Source organism: Pelodiscus sinensis, chromosome 1 (assembly GCF_052426305.1).
Source record: "Pelodiscus sinensis isolate ZL-2025 chromosome 1, ASM5242630v1, whole genome shotgun sequence".
In the NCBI taxonomy this organism is placed as follows: domain Eukaryota; kingdom Metazoa; phylum Chordata; order Testudines; family Trionychidae; genus Pelodiscus; species Pelodiscus sinensis.
In genome coordinates this window covers 128,290,796-128,308,858 of record NC_143052.1, presented here as the reverse complement: position 1 = coordinate 128,308,858, position 18,063 = coordinate 128,290,796, and the positions used below count along the sequence as shown (strand labels likewise).

The following is an 18,063-nucleotide window of genomic DNA, read 5'->3' as shown; positions in this document are numbered from 1 at the left end:
CCTTTGTTATGCAATGGGTCAAGATAACTTGGGAAATATGTCCTACTTCTGGGAATGTTCTGATTTTTCATTGTTTGAGCTCACAACCTGAAGATTGTATTAATTCTGAGGAGGGATTAATTCTGAGGAGGGATAGAGTGCATTTAATTTAATTGGGTGTAATCCTCACCTGTAACTGAAGTATGGAGAGGAAGGTGGTTCTCAGCAAACATTCCATCCTCCCAATCCTGGAATGGCTGGAAACCAAAACAGCCCCCTTTATAAACTAGAGAAGTATCTTGGCTGTAGAGGCACAGTACCTGCTGAGGATAAGAGGGAATGGAATGCACTCTGCTACCCACCCTATTTAAATTCTACATTACCTGAGCATTCCCCTGTGCCAAGGGAACTCTCAGGTGCCCCTCCACGACAGATTTTTGGGTTTTTTTCATTCTCAGTAGCATAAAGCAGCTGGGAATTTTCTGACAGAATGCGGATCTATCAAAAACCAAAACTATTTTCAGGGTAGGGTCAATTTCCACAACTCTCCCAATTCAAAAGCTATTTTAACCAAAGTTTCAAAATGCTCAAAATACTTGATCCCTGCTGAAATTTTTTTTGGTTCACAAACATTTTCAGAATTCTGAGTTTTGGTCCTGATTTGGGATGGGAAAAATATTCAAAATTTCAAACTCTCATAGGATAGGAACACTGCCAGCCAGCTTTGATGGGCACACGGGCTAAGGATCTGGCCTCTAACTCAGATGTTTTATCATAGTTGGCATTGCAACTTTCTGCTCTCCTGTGATGCAAGATTTTGGGACATGGAGCATGCCGCTCAGTCAAGTTGAAAGACATGTCACACACTGATTTTTCCAATGGTGACATGTCACAACCCATCTAGTACGATGCCTCAAAGTCAAAATCCATCACTTCCACAACCCCCCATTTTTTGAGGAAGAACAGCTCTTACACAAAGGGGGGGTTTTGCGCAAAAAGGAGCAGTCTACACAGCACTTTTTTGTGTAAAAACCTCTTGCACAAAAGGATCCGAGGAGGAAATGCAAATGAGAGCACAACATATGCAAATAAGCACTCCATTTGCATTTCCTCTTGTGGAAGAGGCTCGTAGTGTAGACATAGCCTAGGAGCCTGTACAGCAATTAGCACAAGAAGAGCACAATTTCAGCTGGAGCCTGCTGAGATGATCTAAGGGGTCCCTTTGGCCTTACACTCTGAAAGATATGTATCAAGCATACACCCTCTCCTCCTGAAACTTCATTTCTTTACACTTGTTTTCCATTACTAAACTCAACTCTAGAACTGACATTTCCTTCCTTCATGCCTATCCACATTAAAACAATAGACCAAGCAATCCAAGCAATGTTGGGGACACTTTGCATAAATGCTCTTCCAAAAGCAATTTTCCTTTCCCCTTTATTTTCTATCTTTCTGCCTCCCATTATTCCTATAAGGTACTATTCTAAACCCATCACTCATGCAAGACGTCTCACTGATATACATGGAATTGTTCATGTGAATATGGATTTACAGCAACAGTCCAATTATTTAGACACTGATTCCACAGCCCTTTTCACACTGAAATGAATGGAGTTGTTCCTTAGATAAAAGCTCTGTAGAATTGGCTTTTTGACTGTACACTCATCAGGCATGGACTTTGGGCCAAATTTTGCAAGCCAGTGGTGAGTGAAGCTTCCATTGTCTTCATGTGGAACACTATGCACAGAGGGCTTTTGGTGTCTGCCCCATCTTTATTTTTCAGTAAAGCACCATATGTACACAAGGTGCTGTATAAATAAATATAAAAGACCCTGAAGATGAAGTTCTTTGTAGTAATGTTGGCAAATAGCTCTCTAATGAGTGTTTTGTATAGAAACACAGGTCTTGATATACTGCCTGTTGAAGTCAAAGACAGGGTTTTCATTCATTTCACCGTCCATTGAATCAAGCCTATAGGACAATATCAGAAAGGGGGACTTATACTCAGCATCACGATATATAACTTTAGCTGCCCTGCTGCCCAGTGGCTCCCCGTATACCGCATGGGGAGAGTAAGGCACCTAAAAATGGGATTCAGAGAAACCAGTACACTGAACAGGGGAGCAAAGCTAAACAGAAGTGAAATGTTGAGGAAAGGGGTGTGGCCTAGTCCTTGACCTTCATATAAAGTTAGGGGCCTAGATCTAGGCTCGAGGAAGATGTTTATCTCCATTTGGGGTTCATGGACAAGTCAGTCCTTTCTTACAGAAAAACTCAGGAACTTATACCTATAGTACAGAGGTCAGAGCTGGTACTTGGACCTAGGCTTCCTACTCAAAGTGATTGGCCTACCCCCCTGAGCTATAGCATATTCTAATGTAGGGCTGTCTCAAATTCTGCTGCTGAAATCATTACACTGTATATAAAATAATCAAATATTTATTGGACCTGGGTTTCCCAGATTGGTGCCCTAACCATGATGAGTATAAAATCATCCCACACTCTCTTCTTAGCCCAGTGAATACTGAATAATTTATAAAAAGTGGAACAACTGTTTTGTGCAGGGTCCAATGCAGTAAGCATGCTGCTAAGTGGTCTCTAAAATGACTTCTAAATCTAAAATGCCACTGATAAGATAGATGGGGTATATTGAGGACTTCATCAGGACTTAGGTGCTGAGCAGCTCAGCAGCATCAGAATTGAGACAGCTTTGTGTACACCCACAGGCAGAAGTTTAGGCACCATGTTGATTTTCTCAGACAACTTTGGTATGTAAAGAATTGAAGTTTCTACAGGATTGGACAGCCTCTGAGCGGGCTCTACATTGTTGTGTTAAATTCCTAAAGTGTTATGTTGGTATCTACATCCCTTTGTGGATCTAGCCCATATTGCATATAAAACACTATTAACACTGTAAATGTCTAGAAACTGATAAAATATGGGCCTAGCCCTGTAAACCCCCACTGGCATGAACAGTCTTCTTTTATGTAGTCTCATTTATTTCAGTGGGGTTATTCACATGAGCAAGGGTTTCTGGGACTGGGTCTAAATTTGTTTTGCTTTAACTCAGTACTGTTTAAGAAAAGTGCTTGGCACATCTGTATCCCTCATTATCTTAGATTATCTTTCTGCTCTCCTGTGATGCAAGATTTTGGGCCATGGAGCATGCTGCTCAGTCAAGTTGAAAGACATGTCACACACTGATTTTCCAATGGTGACATGTCACAACCCATCTAGTACGATGCCTCAGTCAAAATTCATCACTTCCACAACCCCCATTTTTGAGGAAGAACAGCTCTTACACAAAGGGGGGGTTTTGCGCAAAAAGGAGCAGTCTACACACCACATGTGTGGTGGATTTCTGTGATCCAGAGTATTTAATCACAAAATAATAATTCTAAATGTATGTAATTTTCTTATTAAAAGCATGAAATCAATAGGAGTATGATCCAGATAATTTTAGAATAATTTGGCAGTGACATGTTTTGGCCATTAGTTAACTGTTTTAGCTTCTCATCTGTCTGAGTCTCACTTTTTGTAAATACTGCCTGTCACCATAGTACCTTAGTTCTTTAGAAAATTAAGTGTAGCAGCCAGATCATCAGCTGATGTAAGTCAGTGTAGCTCCACTGACTTCAGATGGAGCAGGTTTACACAAATTGAGTATCCTACTTAACTTCATTATGAAAAGACATAAATGAAGAGCCCCATCTTATATTCCTTCTACTGCCAAAACAGGCACTAGCTTCAGGGTAAGTTTAAAGAGGGCTGCTTAAGGAATGCAGATTGTGACTCCAAATTAGCATTTTATAGCTTTACTGAATAAGGGTCTTTGACTAGTTAACCCATTTAAAAAAATGCACCAATATTTTATCTGTTGCATTACTAATTATGCAGGTTTGTCTCGTCTTTAAAAAAATCAAGTGTTAACAGCTGAAATTAATAAGCTAATCAATTCCAGGCAATATTTTACCAGATGTTGTTCATCTAACTTTGCTGGCTTCATGTATAGACAAATACAGTAGAAAAATCTATTTGCAACATGCCAGTCTGTAATTTTGCTCTCCTCTCTAAAATTTTTCATTTGCATATGTGATACGGGAGTAAAAAACCTAGCATTCTGCTTCTCAGTAACCAGGATACAATTAATTACCGAATAGATTGCTTTTTAAAGAAAGTCATCCCTGCAAATTCATAATGAAGTGTGAGCAGCATTACACAAGACAGCAGAAGATGAGATTTACCCTCTTCTCCTCTTCTCCCCCCCCTCCCATATGCATGGATATCAAGTTTCAATGGAAAAGGAAAGTTAACGAGTTCAGCTCCTATGCCTCTCCCCACACGCGCACACGTTTAAGAACAATGAAGAGTTATAAAATTAAGCAACGGGGTTTCTCTGCCTCCACTACTGGCCAGGATTGTGGGACCTGTGGTACAGTACGTGCCATCAGCACTCTGGCAGTTTACAGATGTGCAGCCTGACTTCTTGCTATTTATAGAAGCCTCTGCTACCACGGTACTCCAGGAGGCTGTAACGCAGGAGCAGGCATGCTCCTTTGATTTATTGCGGAAATTATAGTCTTTTAAGAGAACTCCGCTCCTTTCATATCAGGGCGATTGGAGCATTCCCAGACCTTCACACCACACGCGTTTGCAGAGATGAGAGCCCTTGCCACCCGGGCACGGTCAGGATCCACTGTAAGGGAGCCTGCGCGTGCTCGGGGCTAAGACTTTTAACCAGACTGGCAGCTCGCGCGGGCTGTCGCCGCAGCAGAACTATTAAGAGAAGGGGGGGAGCGAGGCTGGAGCGCGGTAGGAGCTGGGTGGGTTAGAACGCAGTGCCATGGTGGAGGCGCGTTTCCCGGTGCAGCAAATCGGGTAACCATATGTTCAGTATTCAGCAAGAGCGCTACGCATGGCCTATTAATAGAAAGCGAGAGTTTGGCGCTCGCTCTCCAACAGGCAGGCAGGCGGCGAGGTTGATTCCCCACCCCACCCCCTTCCAGGAAATTAGCCATAATCCCTGTCCCCTAGTGGGAAAAGCCTCAGCCACCAGGTCAAGGAGAGCCTAGCGACTGCCAAGTGCGGCTGACCCCTTTCCCGCTCCGGCTCCGCTGCTTCTCCAGGGGAAGGCAGCTAAGGACGTGGAGCTCATGCGAAAAGCTGCTCTCTGCAGCACCCTGGATAGCTCCCGGGGAGGCTCCGCGAGCAGTCCCCGCTGCGCCGGCCAGCTAGGGGAGTGATGGGCAGCCCGGGCTCTGCTTCGCGGGCAGCCCAGCAGGGACCTCTCCCGGGTGCTGCAGAGCCCCGCTGCCGAACTCCCGAGCAGTTCTGCCAAGCGCCGGTCGGGATGCGGCAGAGCTCTGCCTCCTCCCCTTCCCCTCCCCCGCAACCCAACCACGCCGAGCCCGCGCTGCTCTCCCGGCCGGGCGCTGCAGAAAGACGGCTCCCTGCGCGCCCCGAGCCAGAGCTCGCAGCAGGGGAGCGCCCCGCGCCGGGCTGGCAGGCATCGCTCGGGCCCGGGACCGACAGGGCGCGAGCCAGCCCCGCGCTTCCTCTCACCGAGCCCCAAAGCGCTCGAGACGCCTCCCGCCCAAAGCTGCCGCTGGAGGGGAGGGAGCCGAGGCGGAAAGTTCTTGGCACGGAGGGCTCAAGGCGCCGCTGGAGCCGGGCCCATGCATACCCGCGGCGGCGGCGGGAGCAGGCAGCGCGAGCGGGGAAAGTTTTGCACTTGCTGCTGCTCCGTGGGGTGCGTGTCCGGGCCCGGGGGCCGGCCGGGGCACAGGTCCCCGTGCCTCGCTTCCTTACCTCGGCGTTCTCAGTAGCATTCTCCGCCATTTTCCTCCTTAGGAGCAGGCAGCGGGAGGAGTGTTTTATTCCCATAAGAGCCAGCCAAGGGGTTGGGGCTTGGGGTTGGGTGTTTTTTATTTTTTTTAAGATCTCCAAAAACTGGCGCACACACACACACACCGAGGCAGCAAATCAATTGGCTTTGTCCTTCCTGCTGCCTCCCCAGGAGCCTTTTCCTTCTCTGTGCATCCAGTTTTCCTTTGGCACTTCCAAGTTCTTCTTCCCTTTCCCCTTTTTCCCCCCCACCTCCACCAGGCTCTTCAGCTGAGTTCAGAAGCAACCCCCGCTTCAGCACACACTCACGGCTGCCGGGCTGCACGTCCTGCTCTCCCAGAGAAAGCGAGGGGGCTAAAAAGGAAAGAAGCACCAACTAAACTGAACTTGGGCGTGCAGTGACCAGCGGGGCATCTTTGTGTCCTGTGGCTAATCTTCCAGTGGCAGAGGGAGCCAGAGACAAAGCAGCGGGGCCAGCAAACCATAGCCCCTTCCTTTCTTCTTTGGGCTCCTCTCTCGCTCGCTCTAAGTCTTCACTTCAGAAAACTTGCTTGTCAAGGAGGGAGCACACACTGCTCACGCTGGCAAAGCATTTGCTAGCTTCTTTCCGTGGATCTCTTGAAAAGGAAACAGCATGCCCCTCCTGTCCTAGTAGGAGTTGAGCTCATGGACCTTCCTTGGGAGGGACAATGATATCAGCGTCCTCCCTCCCCCCCACAACTTTCTTTCTTCTTCCCCACGCCCTTTCGGATCAGCCCCACTTTTCTTGCCAAAGCCTCGCTGCTCTTGAGAAGGATTTTGTGGGTCAGCCCATTAACTCCTTCTGCTCCAGCTTCTTCTCTCTCTGGTTTTGAGGGAAGCCGGTTTCTTTGTGCGTGTGCCTCTTCCTCCCGGCTGTTGATTCCTGGCTTACATCTTCCAGCCCGAGCCTGACTCCCAAACAGACTCCAAATGCAAACCGACCGGCCCTGCTTGGTCTGAGCACAGCTGCTCAGCACTGACAAGAAGCGTTTTGCTTTTCAAGCCCTTCCCTATTTCCGGCCTCTTCCATGGGAACTGTCGTTAAGTTCCCCCTTCGCGCACGTTTCTCTGGTTCTCCCTTTCCCACCACTTTTTAGATTCATGTGGTCTCACAGCCGAGCTAGATTTGGCTGGCTCGTTTTGGTGTGTCGGTGTGTGTGTGTGGGGAGGGAGGCATGTTATACAATGTACTCTTGGGTCTTCACTTTTCCAGTGTTGGGCTCATGGTGATCTCGTTTGGGGAGTGGGATGGAAACTAAAGCGAGAGGGTATTATTTCACATAGGATTTAAGTACCTAGCCAACTTCACTACCTTCCGAAATAATTTCTACCCGTGAAGCCAACATACCTCTAAAGATTTTAATTTTTCTTGGGATACCTAATTATAGTAAAGACATTCATATCCCACCCACCCCCCCTTCATCTTTCCTGAATCTGAAAGATTTTTTTTTTTTTTTTTGGCGCAGTCTCTTTTGTAATCGCCTGTAACAAAAGAGTGAAAGAAGAGTTTATCCTTAGCTGACCTCTGCAAATGCTGGCAACACATCAGATGCAGCGCAAGCAACAGGAGCCCATTGGCCGCAGGGATACTCCTGGGGCCCCTGGGACAGGTGTTAGTGACTTATAGAGCCGATAGCCAGACTGGCCCTGCTGCCTTCTCTCCCCAGGTGGGAATAGTGCTATCCTGGCAAGGCAAAGGAAACGAGTGGAGGGAAGCCTAGGAGAGTAGAACGTGTTTTACATCCTCACTTGCAGAGGTGTAGCTCTCCTGTAAGGCAGATGATAGCCATGTGAAAAATTTCAGGGACATATGTGACCTAAACATACTACATAGGGGGTGGTGATACTATGACTTAAATTACAGAATAATGTATTAACCGCATACCAAGTAACTGCAGGTGGTACCTTTGTGAAAAATTACAGAGGCGTGGGAAAAATCCAATGGTCTTAGATTTTGACTGATCACCAGCCACTGTAGATTATCCTAACAAGACAGGCTTTTTAGTAATTTCAAATAGTTACCATTTTTTTAAAATGATCCTTTCAGGAAAAAATTTCCTTCTCTTCCCAAATGAAGTATTTAAACCTTTCCCCAAATCACACTGACCTGTATGCAAGATGTAGTACCATACCAATAAAAGGTTGAAGCAACTTAGCAGAGCAAGAAATAGGACATTTTATTTTCTCGGTGGGGGACACAGCAAACTTGAAATTCCTCTATCATCTGTTATCATTGTGACAGATTTGCTTAAATTCTTTTTAGATCATTCTAGAGATTTTTCTAGTTATCCCAGAACTACATGCAGTTGATCTCTGAGTAACCAAAGAGCACAATATACATTTAAATCTCAAACACTTGCCAAATGCTTTTTTCAGTCACATTCAATGTCAGGTGAAGTTTTTATAGGCATGAGTTTGTGTTGACCTGCATAGCTCAATTATTACTTCCCTACTTACAAGTAATATGCCCAGCTAAAAATTATGCTGCTAATCACCTTAGGCCACACTATTAGGTATTCTCTGTTATGCAGAGAATAAGGACCAGATTTGTCCATTTTCAGCATCCACAGTTAGAACAAGCTCCAGTATTTAGGCAGATAAATAAGGGGCAGGTATTCAAAAATGCTCAAAATCCAGTAGCTTCCATTTTGATAGGTATGCCCAGAATTTCAGAAGAGCTGAGCTGCCATTTAGGCAGTTAAATTAATAGACAGATTTTGGAAAGTGCTCAGCAACCCCGGTGAAAATCTTGTCACTTAAGTTATCCAAATGAGAGTTGTTGATTGCTGAGCTCCCGTGAAGGCCTGGCCTCTTACAAGAGCTTCCGACACACCGCTCCCTACTAGTAATACCTTGTAGAGAGGGGGTCTAGGAAAATATTTGAAAACACGTGCTATTTGGGGCAATCTATTTTATTCTAAAGGCAAATTTGTTCTTCAGGAGTATATGTATTAGTCGGGGGGGGGGGGGGAATGTCATCCCTTGCAGGGGTGAATTATTTGTATTTGAGGGAAAGGAGGCAGAGCTCCAACTGAGAGGCAGGGAAACCTCTTACATTTTGTTGTTGCAGCACTTTGGTAGCAAAGGTACACTGCCTAATGCCTAGAATTAAATTCTGCCCTCAGATATGTGCATGCAACTCCCAGTGACGTCAGTGCATATCGGAGTGCAAAATTGACTATAAGTGCTGAACTTGTGGCATATTCCTGGCACTTGTGTTTTGTTTCAGGCATCAGGCAAGACACAAACAAAAGTACATTAATTTATTTATAATACTCCCAGGAGATGGCCAAAACATTTTGACTTTAAATAAATAATGCATGTGTAGTCCAGAATATATAAAAAGGGATGGGGAGGATACAAGACATTTTTACTATCATTTCTCCAAGATGGTAGGTGCTGTGATTGCTGGTTCTCTGCTATTGGCTGAGAGTCAAAGGTGGGTAAAGCAGTGAGTTGAGACTTGGGTTCTATTCCTAACTCTGCCACTGGCCTGCTGAGTGATCTTGGATAAGTCACGCCCCTCTCTGTGCCTCAGTTTCCCCCCTGTAAAATGTGGTCAATAATATTGACTTCCTTTGTAAAGTATTTTGAGACATACTGATACAAAGGACTCTGTAAGAGCTGTGTGTTATTTATCTGCATGCCCCATGAGGTAAATTCAGGGAAGCTGTAGCCCATATGTTACGATACTTTTAAAAACAAAAGAAAGATTGGCATTTTTAGTTCCTGGGGGAAAGTAATGGCCCTTCAAATCAAAATATTACTCCCAATTGGCTCTGTACCTCCATGGCAGTCACTTTTCAGCCATGTATACAAACACTGGTGCCAACTCTATTAGTGCTCCAGAACTCAAGCACCCACAGAAAAAACAGGGGGTCCTCAGCACCAGTGTTCCCTCTAAGATTTTCCATCCATGAGTGGAGTGAGTTTTGTCTTGTGCACTAATATAGAGGTCATGTGTGCTTGTTCAGATGTGTGCCATCATGTCCCACCGTGGGAGCATCCAGGTAGCCACTATGCAGTCCTGATCCCAGCTCCTGCTCTTCCCCAAGCTGATCCTAATGGGGTGTCTTGGGAAAGCAGATATGGAGGCTTAAGCACACAGGCTGCTGGGTGTCTCGCATGAAATAGCAAGTCTTATTCTGAGGGGGAATTATATAGGGGTAGCACAAATGCAAAGTTTCACTATAGGGGTAGTGAGTCATGGTCATCCTGCTGCCCATGGATGGAAGCATGTTGGGCAAAGAAGAAAAGAAGGCCCTTCCTCCCCACCTTCTCTAAAGGAGATCTTAAAGGAGCCAGGATACCTCCTATAGACCTTGGTTCTCTCCTTTGAACTCTGGCCATTTTAGTGGTGCCCTAAACGTGATGTGGTTCTCAGATTCGTCAACCATTCCAAGTACAGTGGAATAATTTCCTCCCTTGTTTTACTTGTGATAGTCCTACAAGCACAGTTCAGTTTAGCTTTTGCCTGCTTTTAGAGCACATCATATAACTGACTAATACATGAAAAGGACTAATGACTCACTATGTCTTTTACTGCAACCCCTCCCCCAGTTCCATCTCCATGGTAAGCTATGGCTGCTTAGCCACTTTTAGTGCATTCTGTAGTTGTCTTACAGAATTCCATCTTATATTTATCCTTCTTTCATCTTATGTCACTCATTCAAGCTTATTTCCCAGATTCACTGAAGTACCAGGGTTTAGTTGGCAGTGCACTGGACTGGGAGTCAAGAGACTAGGATATAACTCTAGCTCTGCTGCTGAATTGCTGTGTGACCTTGGGCAAACAGCTTCATATCCCTGTGCCTCTTTCCCCACCTCTGCCCCAGCCTTTGCCTGTCTACCATAAGCCTTCAGAGCAGGGGCTGACTCTAATGAAAGGTATGCCTACATGACAGGTGCTACCCTGACTCAGCTATGGAGCTGCAGCTACTGCCCTGTAGTGTAGATGTTGCCAATGGAATTTTAGGTGTAGACAAGGCGTAAGTGTACGTACAGGACCTCACACAATGAGACCCTGATCTTGATTAAGGCATGTAGGCACTACTATAATAATACTATAATGATATTTTGATCCTCTTCTCTAAAGAGTGTGTGATCCCTTCTAATCATATTATCAGTTCTTATGATTAACGTATTCTCTGCTCTATCCTATATGTAAGGTTAAGATTTTGTCACAGTTATTTTTAGACAAAGCCCCATCTATGTGCAAGGATCTGGGGGAAATGGCGAGGAGCTCTGCCCATCTATAGAGTTGTGGTTCCCCTCCCATGCCCCACTTGTGTAAGACAGGTTCTGCAAAGCTTTGGCATTGCTGGGGATGTCTGAACCATACTCCCTAACCCTTTAGTGGGAGGGGGAGTCACTGTTCCTATAAGTTTGAGTCCCATTCCCATCCACATATGCAAGCCAGCACCTGAGGGACCCTGTGGGAGGTCTGGTGGTGCCCATCCCTGTTTGCTTCATGTGAAACAAGGTGAACTTGGGCGGGGGTCTTACTTTACTTGCAGCATTTGATTCCCTCTCCCTGCTCCCGTGTGAGCCTCTGGATCTGGGAAAACCCCAACTCTCTGGGTGGGAAGATTGGAACAGACCTCTTCAGAGCATACACCAAGAACATACTGCTGAGCCTAGGGTGAGGAACTGAGACTGGCTATGCTTGACATACATCAGAAGATCTCCAACACTGGTGTTGGGACTAAAGGAATTCATGTAAAAACCATTCAAAATGGAGGGAATGAACTTTTGACCTAAGGACTCCATTTTGGTCAAAATCCCCATCAGCAGCAGAGTACTCTGTGGGTACATCTAGACGACACCTCTCTGTCAACAGAGAGGTGTAGTCTAGACACAGCCTGAGCGGGACCGGCTCTCACCAGCCAGAAATGTTTTTTCCTGCTCAAGCCGAACATTCCATCACCTCGGAGTTTTGCGCCACAGACCGGATTTAAGGGCCTGTGCAGCTTTGTGTGTGTGTGTGTGTGTCTTTTCCATCTATGCTCCTGTCAGCACCAGACGACCATAGTGGCCATGATGAGGGAAGGGGGAGAGAGACCTCCAGTGATCCACCTCCATAGAAGTTCCTCCTGGGATCTCCCTGGAGTTCTTTCCAGAGAGCTTCAGACTCGCTCAAGGGTAGAAGGCCCCAGGCCTCGGCTGCATGGCACCATCCGCGCCTCCCAGTGTAAACAGGGTTTATGTCTTTGGATTCTTTCCTATCATCTTCTCCTTTCTTCCTGGCCAAAGTGGGTATCTGGGCCTAGGCTGCATGCCTCTTTGATGAAATCCCTGCACTCTTACATAGTTATTATGGGTGGTTAAGGATGCTTACCGTTGTTTGGGTTATAGTTTGAGTTCCCCGTTTTCCCAATTATTGTCATTTTAATCTCTTAGTACATTTGTTAATTTACCTACAGTGTCCTTCTTTATTATTTCCATATCTCACTGGGAGGGTGCACTGAGGGATTACTCCAGCACACCGGTGATAGATACTGGAAAACAGTGCCGGCATCCTCTGAAACAGGGGCTACCCTGATACACAGGGGTCACCATTTGATTTCTATTTCCTTTATTTGCCTTTGTCCCCTGGGGAAAGGGGGAAAGGAACACCAGTTTCCATGAATGGAGCAGTTCATGCATATCAGAGGGGTTTGTTTAATCTCCACGGGGTGTTGTTTTCTTTCTGCTGAAAATATCTCATTGAGAGAGGCCATTTAACAACTTTCTGGGTGTCTACATTTGAAATCCAGGCTGAGAAGAATCTGAGAATGAACTGTGAACACCTCTGCCAAGGCGGCGGTGGTGGTAGCTTTGTTTGTTTGTTTTTAAGAAATATGATCTGAGTACTGCAGACTATTCAGAACACTCTGACACTGTTTTTTTAAAAGAAAATACATTACTCATGAATGCTCAGTGGGAAGAGAGGGTGATGGAAATGTAAGTGTAGGTGGTAACAAGGAAGCTGGGATTTAGGTCTGCAGCAAGAGATGTGGGTATTATGGGGAAGAGAATACATGAGAAGGAATGGCAGGGGAGAAAAGAGGTGTTGGGGGACTTGTAAAAGGGGAAGGGAAGAAGAGAGGAGGAGTTGGAAAATAAGTAGGGTAGGACAAGAGGTTGGTGGTTTAGGAATGGGAAGGGTCTGTCGCCCTGAATTCTCCCCTTCTGTGTGTGTTGTGGGATCTGGGAGGCCTTACCACTCTGCAGAGTTTGTACACCTCTCCCTGCTTGCTGTGTGTCCTGACTCTTTTTGGGAGTTCAAGCCTCTCTCCCTGCCCCTTCCCGGAATGTGGGGTTGGAGGAGTGAAGGTAACATAAATGTAAATGAAATCCAGAAAATGAATAGTTAAAATACAGGTCAGCCTTAAGTGGGTTGAGGGGGCTGGCCAGAATGTTTGTGGGAAGAGGCCTAGTTTTGAGGAGGGAGGTGAACAGGATTGGCCTGGGCATGAATGGGGAAGCCTTGCTGAAGCAGAGGCAGAAGTCTCAGCTGGGGGCAGGTAGTGGGAGCAGAGAGTCTGACTCAGTGTGCAGCTTGAGTGAAAATCAAATTGACATATGGCCTTCCAGTAATCTGCTGCTATGATATATGTATCCAGCAGCCAGGGGCAGATGACGGTTTTGCGGGGCCCCGGGCAGCATAATTCCGTGGGGCCCCCCCTTTGCCACGGCGCATGCGCAGCGACGCCACGGCACATGCGCGGGGCTTTCCGAAGTGCGGGGCCCGGGCTGGCCGCCCCGTTCGCCCTGCCGTATATCCGCCCCTGCCAGCAGCACAGGGCAGGAGAAGCAAGGAACAACTTCTTATGTGGTAATGGTTTCTGCCATGTACCTAATGGCTTAATGGCATGGGAAGGGACAGGGGATCTAGATGTGTTAGCAAAGGGGTTACATGTTGCAGTTAATGGCCAGGTGAGAGTGGAGGGCAAAGAGAGAGCAGTCTTTTCTCACACACAAAGTTACTATTACAAGCATGTAATAAAACGGGCGAGGATTTGGGCCATAAGCCATGGATGAGATTCCTTCCCCGACCATCTATACATTGCAAACATTTCAAAACATGACCATTATCCTAATTCCACCATAACAAAATGTACGGGAAGAGGGAAGAACACTCAGGAATCAGAAAGCAGAATCATAGCAGAAAGACCACTGGACTGGGATTATTCCTAGTTCTGTGTAGGAGAAAGAAAGAGCCTGAAGCATGGGCCTGGTGCCTGAACCAAATAAGCAAGAGTTATACTATGAGTAACAGACAGGCCTTGTCAAAAACTGCTGTTTGCCTGCAAATCAGTGTCTCTGCACTAGATCTTCTAGCACTGTTAAAAGCACATTAAATATGTAAATACATTCCCCCAGGACAATGCAAGGACACCTCAACTTAGTATGTGATAAAATAGTTTGAAACAACAACAGGAGTGAAAGCATAACAGTGGGTGGTGAATAGGAATGCTTTGGAGGAAAGTACAAAGGGAGGTCTAAACGTGTCACTAATGCGTAAGATTATATGTAGGTGTAGATCATGGATTGTTTATCTCTGTCTATAAATGTTGGATAGTGATAGGTATAAATGTTGGGGTATCTTGACTTAACTCTTTCTGGCATAGGGGGCAATAGTGAAATCCCTACTATTGACTGAGCTGTGTCCATTGTTACAGGTACAATTGCATAGGGGCTCAGAAGCTATCTGGCTACCAACAACTATTAACTATTCAGTTTCAGGGGGGTAACTATGTTAGTCTGTAATAAAAAAAACTTTTACAACAAATAGTCCTGCAGAACCTTAACCATCTACATTTTTTGTTAGTTTCTAATTGGATTACCCGCTTCATTCCACATACTAATGATATAAAAAGCCAAATACCAGGTACTTAAGGGTACTTAGAACACTTTCTATCAGCTTCATTTAGTATGGAAACTCTTAATTGACTATTCTTTTCTACTTTTTCTCCTTTCCTTTCCCTTTCCATCCCCTCTCTCTCTCTGCTATTTATTTGGAACATGGACCCTTTAAACTCCATCATAAGAAGTGGATTGTGCCCATGAAAGCTTATGATACCATCTACATTTTTGTCAGTCTCCAAGGTGCTGCAGGACTGTTCGTTGTTTTTTAAAAGTACTTTGTTCAACAATAAACCTGACTCAAGTGCCTACATATCTTATCTGAGTCTGTGGTCTTTGGGGGCTCTCTGAATCTGTGGTCTTTGCTAGCTACTTGAGTAGATCTGGCATAATATACTGAGGGAACATAAAAAAACCACAGGTAGCTGAATGTTTATCATCGCTGATCAATCAGGAGACCTGTCTGGATACCACACCAGTAAATCCTGAATTTACTACACCACTGTCCTGAACTTCTACACTCTGTCACTGGCTAGCTGGGTGACATTGGGCAGTCATGTCACTACTCTGTACCTCAGTTTCCCCTCTGTGAAGTGGAAATAATGATGTAAAATTATTTGATCTACTGATGAAAAGCACTATATAAAAGCTACGTCTTTTGATTACCTACCACAACAACACATCAACTGTAAATCATGGTGAGAATTACAGCTGCCTAAATGACCACTAATTCCTACTGTTACGGTCCTGCTCAGGGCTGTAGCAGGGAAGAGAGATCTCTCCCCAAGAATTAAAGCTGCCACAGCTGGCAGAAGGTAGCCCATTCCTGCCAGCCACAGTACTGAGCTACCGTGGCTGGGAAAAGGGCTCCTTCCACTGCCCGCCCCAGTACATAGCCACCCAGGTAAGCCCAGGCCCTGACTACCTGCTCCATCTTGAGCCTTTCACAGTCCTGAGCACCTTCCTGCACCCCAAAGCTCTCATCCCTGGCCCCACCCCAACAATCTCAGCCCAGAACCTGTACTCCCTCCATACCAATCCCCAGCCCAGAGACCCTCCCTGAACCTGGAACCCCCTTCCTGCACCCCATACCACTCATCTTCACTCCCACCCTAGAAACTGCACTCTCAGCCAAAGCCCTTGCATCCCAAGTCTCTTCCCTGGCCCTCTTACATTCAGAATCCTCTGGCCCAATCCCACCACATTAATTTTGTGATGTGGACCAGTATGAAGCTGATATGTTGGCCATCACCTCCACACTGGTTCCCATACAAAAATTCATTCCACTCAGGGGTGGGAATAATGAGAGGGAACATAATTCTCATAATACACAGATTTGCACACTGCCTTTTCACTTCAATGGGCAGGTCTACCTGTTAGCCCTACTCTCAAAATCTGAACTTATCCTCCCCAACAGAATAGCATGATTGTAAATTTTAATAGCCATTTCGTATCCCTTTACAGCACCTTCAATTGAACACAGGATATCTTCTATACCTATACTTTTCCCTGTTCATCATTAAACCCACAGACTGCTCTCATATTCTAAATCTTTGACAAAACTCATGTCAAGATGACTGCAGTATCCTGCTACTGATACCATGTACACAAATGATTCAGGCTCAGCCCTCGATATACGTAAACACCTCTTTCCTGTGAGAACACATGTGGTAGAGATTCAGATCCACAATTCCTTGTATCACAATCACAGCTGTACCCAGCTGTTGCAACTTATTCCTGCTCCATTCAGTCCAGTTATGCCTCACACCATAATTTTAGCTGAAGTGCATGGAGATAATTTCCAGTGACTACTGCCTTTTCTGAGACACAGAGTTAAGGATGCATGGCTTTTTACCCTCTGTACTTCCTTGTTTTCAGATGTTTGCATTTTCCTGAAGTTGACATTTTAGAAGGGCATGGGCTATTACCAGACAACCTTAACTTTGCACTAACAACAATTTTTGCCATTTAATAGATATTATATTTGGCCGTCTTTCCAGTCCCCTGGTACCTCATCTGTCCTCATTGTGTTCTAAAAAATGTCGATAACACAAACGCTTTTTCTGTTTTATTATATCTATTCTGAGGTCTGCACAGTACATGACATTTTTCCCAGTTAGTGTGATGAAATAGACCATCATTTTTGGGCTTTTACAATTCTGACTAACACTTTATTCTCTCCAAATTCTTATTTCCATTTTGTCTTGATTTCATTTCAAAGTAATTTAAAAAGGCATTGGCTCCCTTAATAGTTTATTTCCATATTTTTCAACCATTTTCCTATTGGCATATAATCCATTGTCACTTGCACTCTTCTCAATCTGATTTACACCACCCATGTAACATTATCATTGCCTCCTTGACCTTGATCGTTTATGTTTAGCTATAACTGTGTTCTAGCTGTGTTTTACAGCAATTAACATTTGAAATTTTTTTATAGTGAGTAATATTGTAGTCCATATAAGTGGCATTGTATTTTGGAAATAGGTATCATGAACACTTTAATGTGATTTTTATAATTGACCTTATTTTGACATTGATAAATTTCTCTAATTTTAGATCAGTTTGAGTGAGTAATGAATGTAATGCAGGGTACTAACAATAAATACTGAATTAGATGGCAATGCAGAACTGGCAAGATCACTTAGAGATTCACTTCCAGACCTTCTACTTTTTTTGAAGATCATAGATTTTTATTTTTGCTTTGGTAAAGAAACTGTAATTTAGATTGGGGAAAGGATTTGCTGGATTTGACTGAAACACTACTTCTACTTTATCACGTTTACAACATTGTTTTTTGTGTACTGATTTCCATGTTTAGAATGAGTGCTAGACATTTAAACTGAGGCTTATAATTGCTCCTATAACTGGAGATAAGGTGTGCAAGAAGAAAGTCCTGCTTTTATAGATTTTTAGGGGGAGGAGGCAGCAACATGCAGTTCCCTTCATTCATGTGAGATTGCAGGAGGATCAGTTTGCCTGTATGGAAAGTAATGGAGTGAAGTTGAAAAACAGGCTTATAGGGCCTGTTCCAAAGTCCATTGAAGTTGACCAAAAGACTCATTGCTAGCCTATTGAAATCAATCAGCCCACAAACATGAAACTTCCCATTAATTATTGAGTGGCCCATTAATGGATTGAAAATATAAACAATCATCCTCTAAGCATTTAGGCCCAGATCCACAGAGATAGTCTCCTAACTTCCACTGAAATATAATCCAGTGATTTTCCTTCCCCTCCCCCCCCCTTCCCCATCTTCCATTGTTTTAGTAGCTAAAATGATGGGATTGAATTTCCATGATCTGTTCTTTCTATCTGAATATTAGGACTATATGTACAACTTTGGGCACCTCCTCATTCTCTGATTTTTCC

At 44.8% G+C, this 18,063-nt stretch overlaps 1 protein-coding gene across 1 annotated transcript in view; it reads right to left on the bottom strand.

Annotated features, from left to right (window-relative positions):
* The window catches only part of PRMT8 (protein arginine methyltransferase 8), a 121,271-nt gene extending 114,386 nt beyond the window's left edge, over positions 1 to 6,885 (bottom strand). The window contains exon 1 of the mRNA XM_006123033.5: positions 5,788 to 6,885. Coding sequence (XP_006123095.1) covers positions 5,788 to 5,862 — 75 coding nt within the window. The 5' untranslated portion in view covers positions 5,863 to 6,885. The remainder of the gene's footprint in view (positions 1 to 5,787) is intronic.
* Positions 6,886 to 18,063: the final 11,178 nt, after the last annotated feature.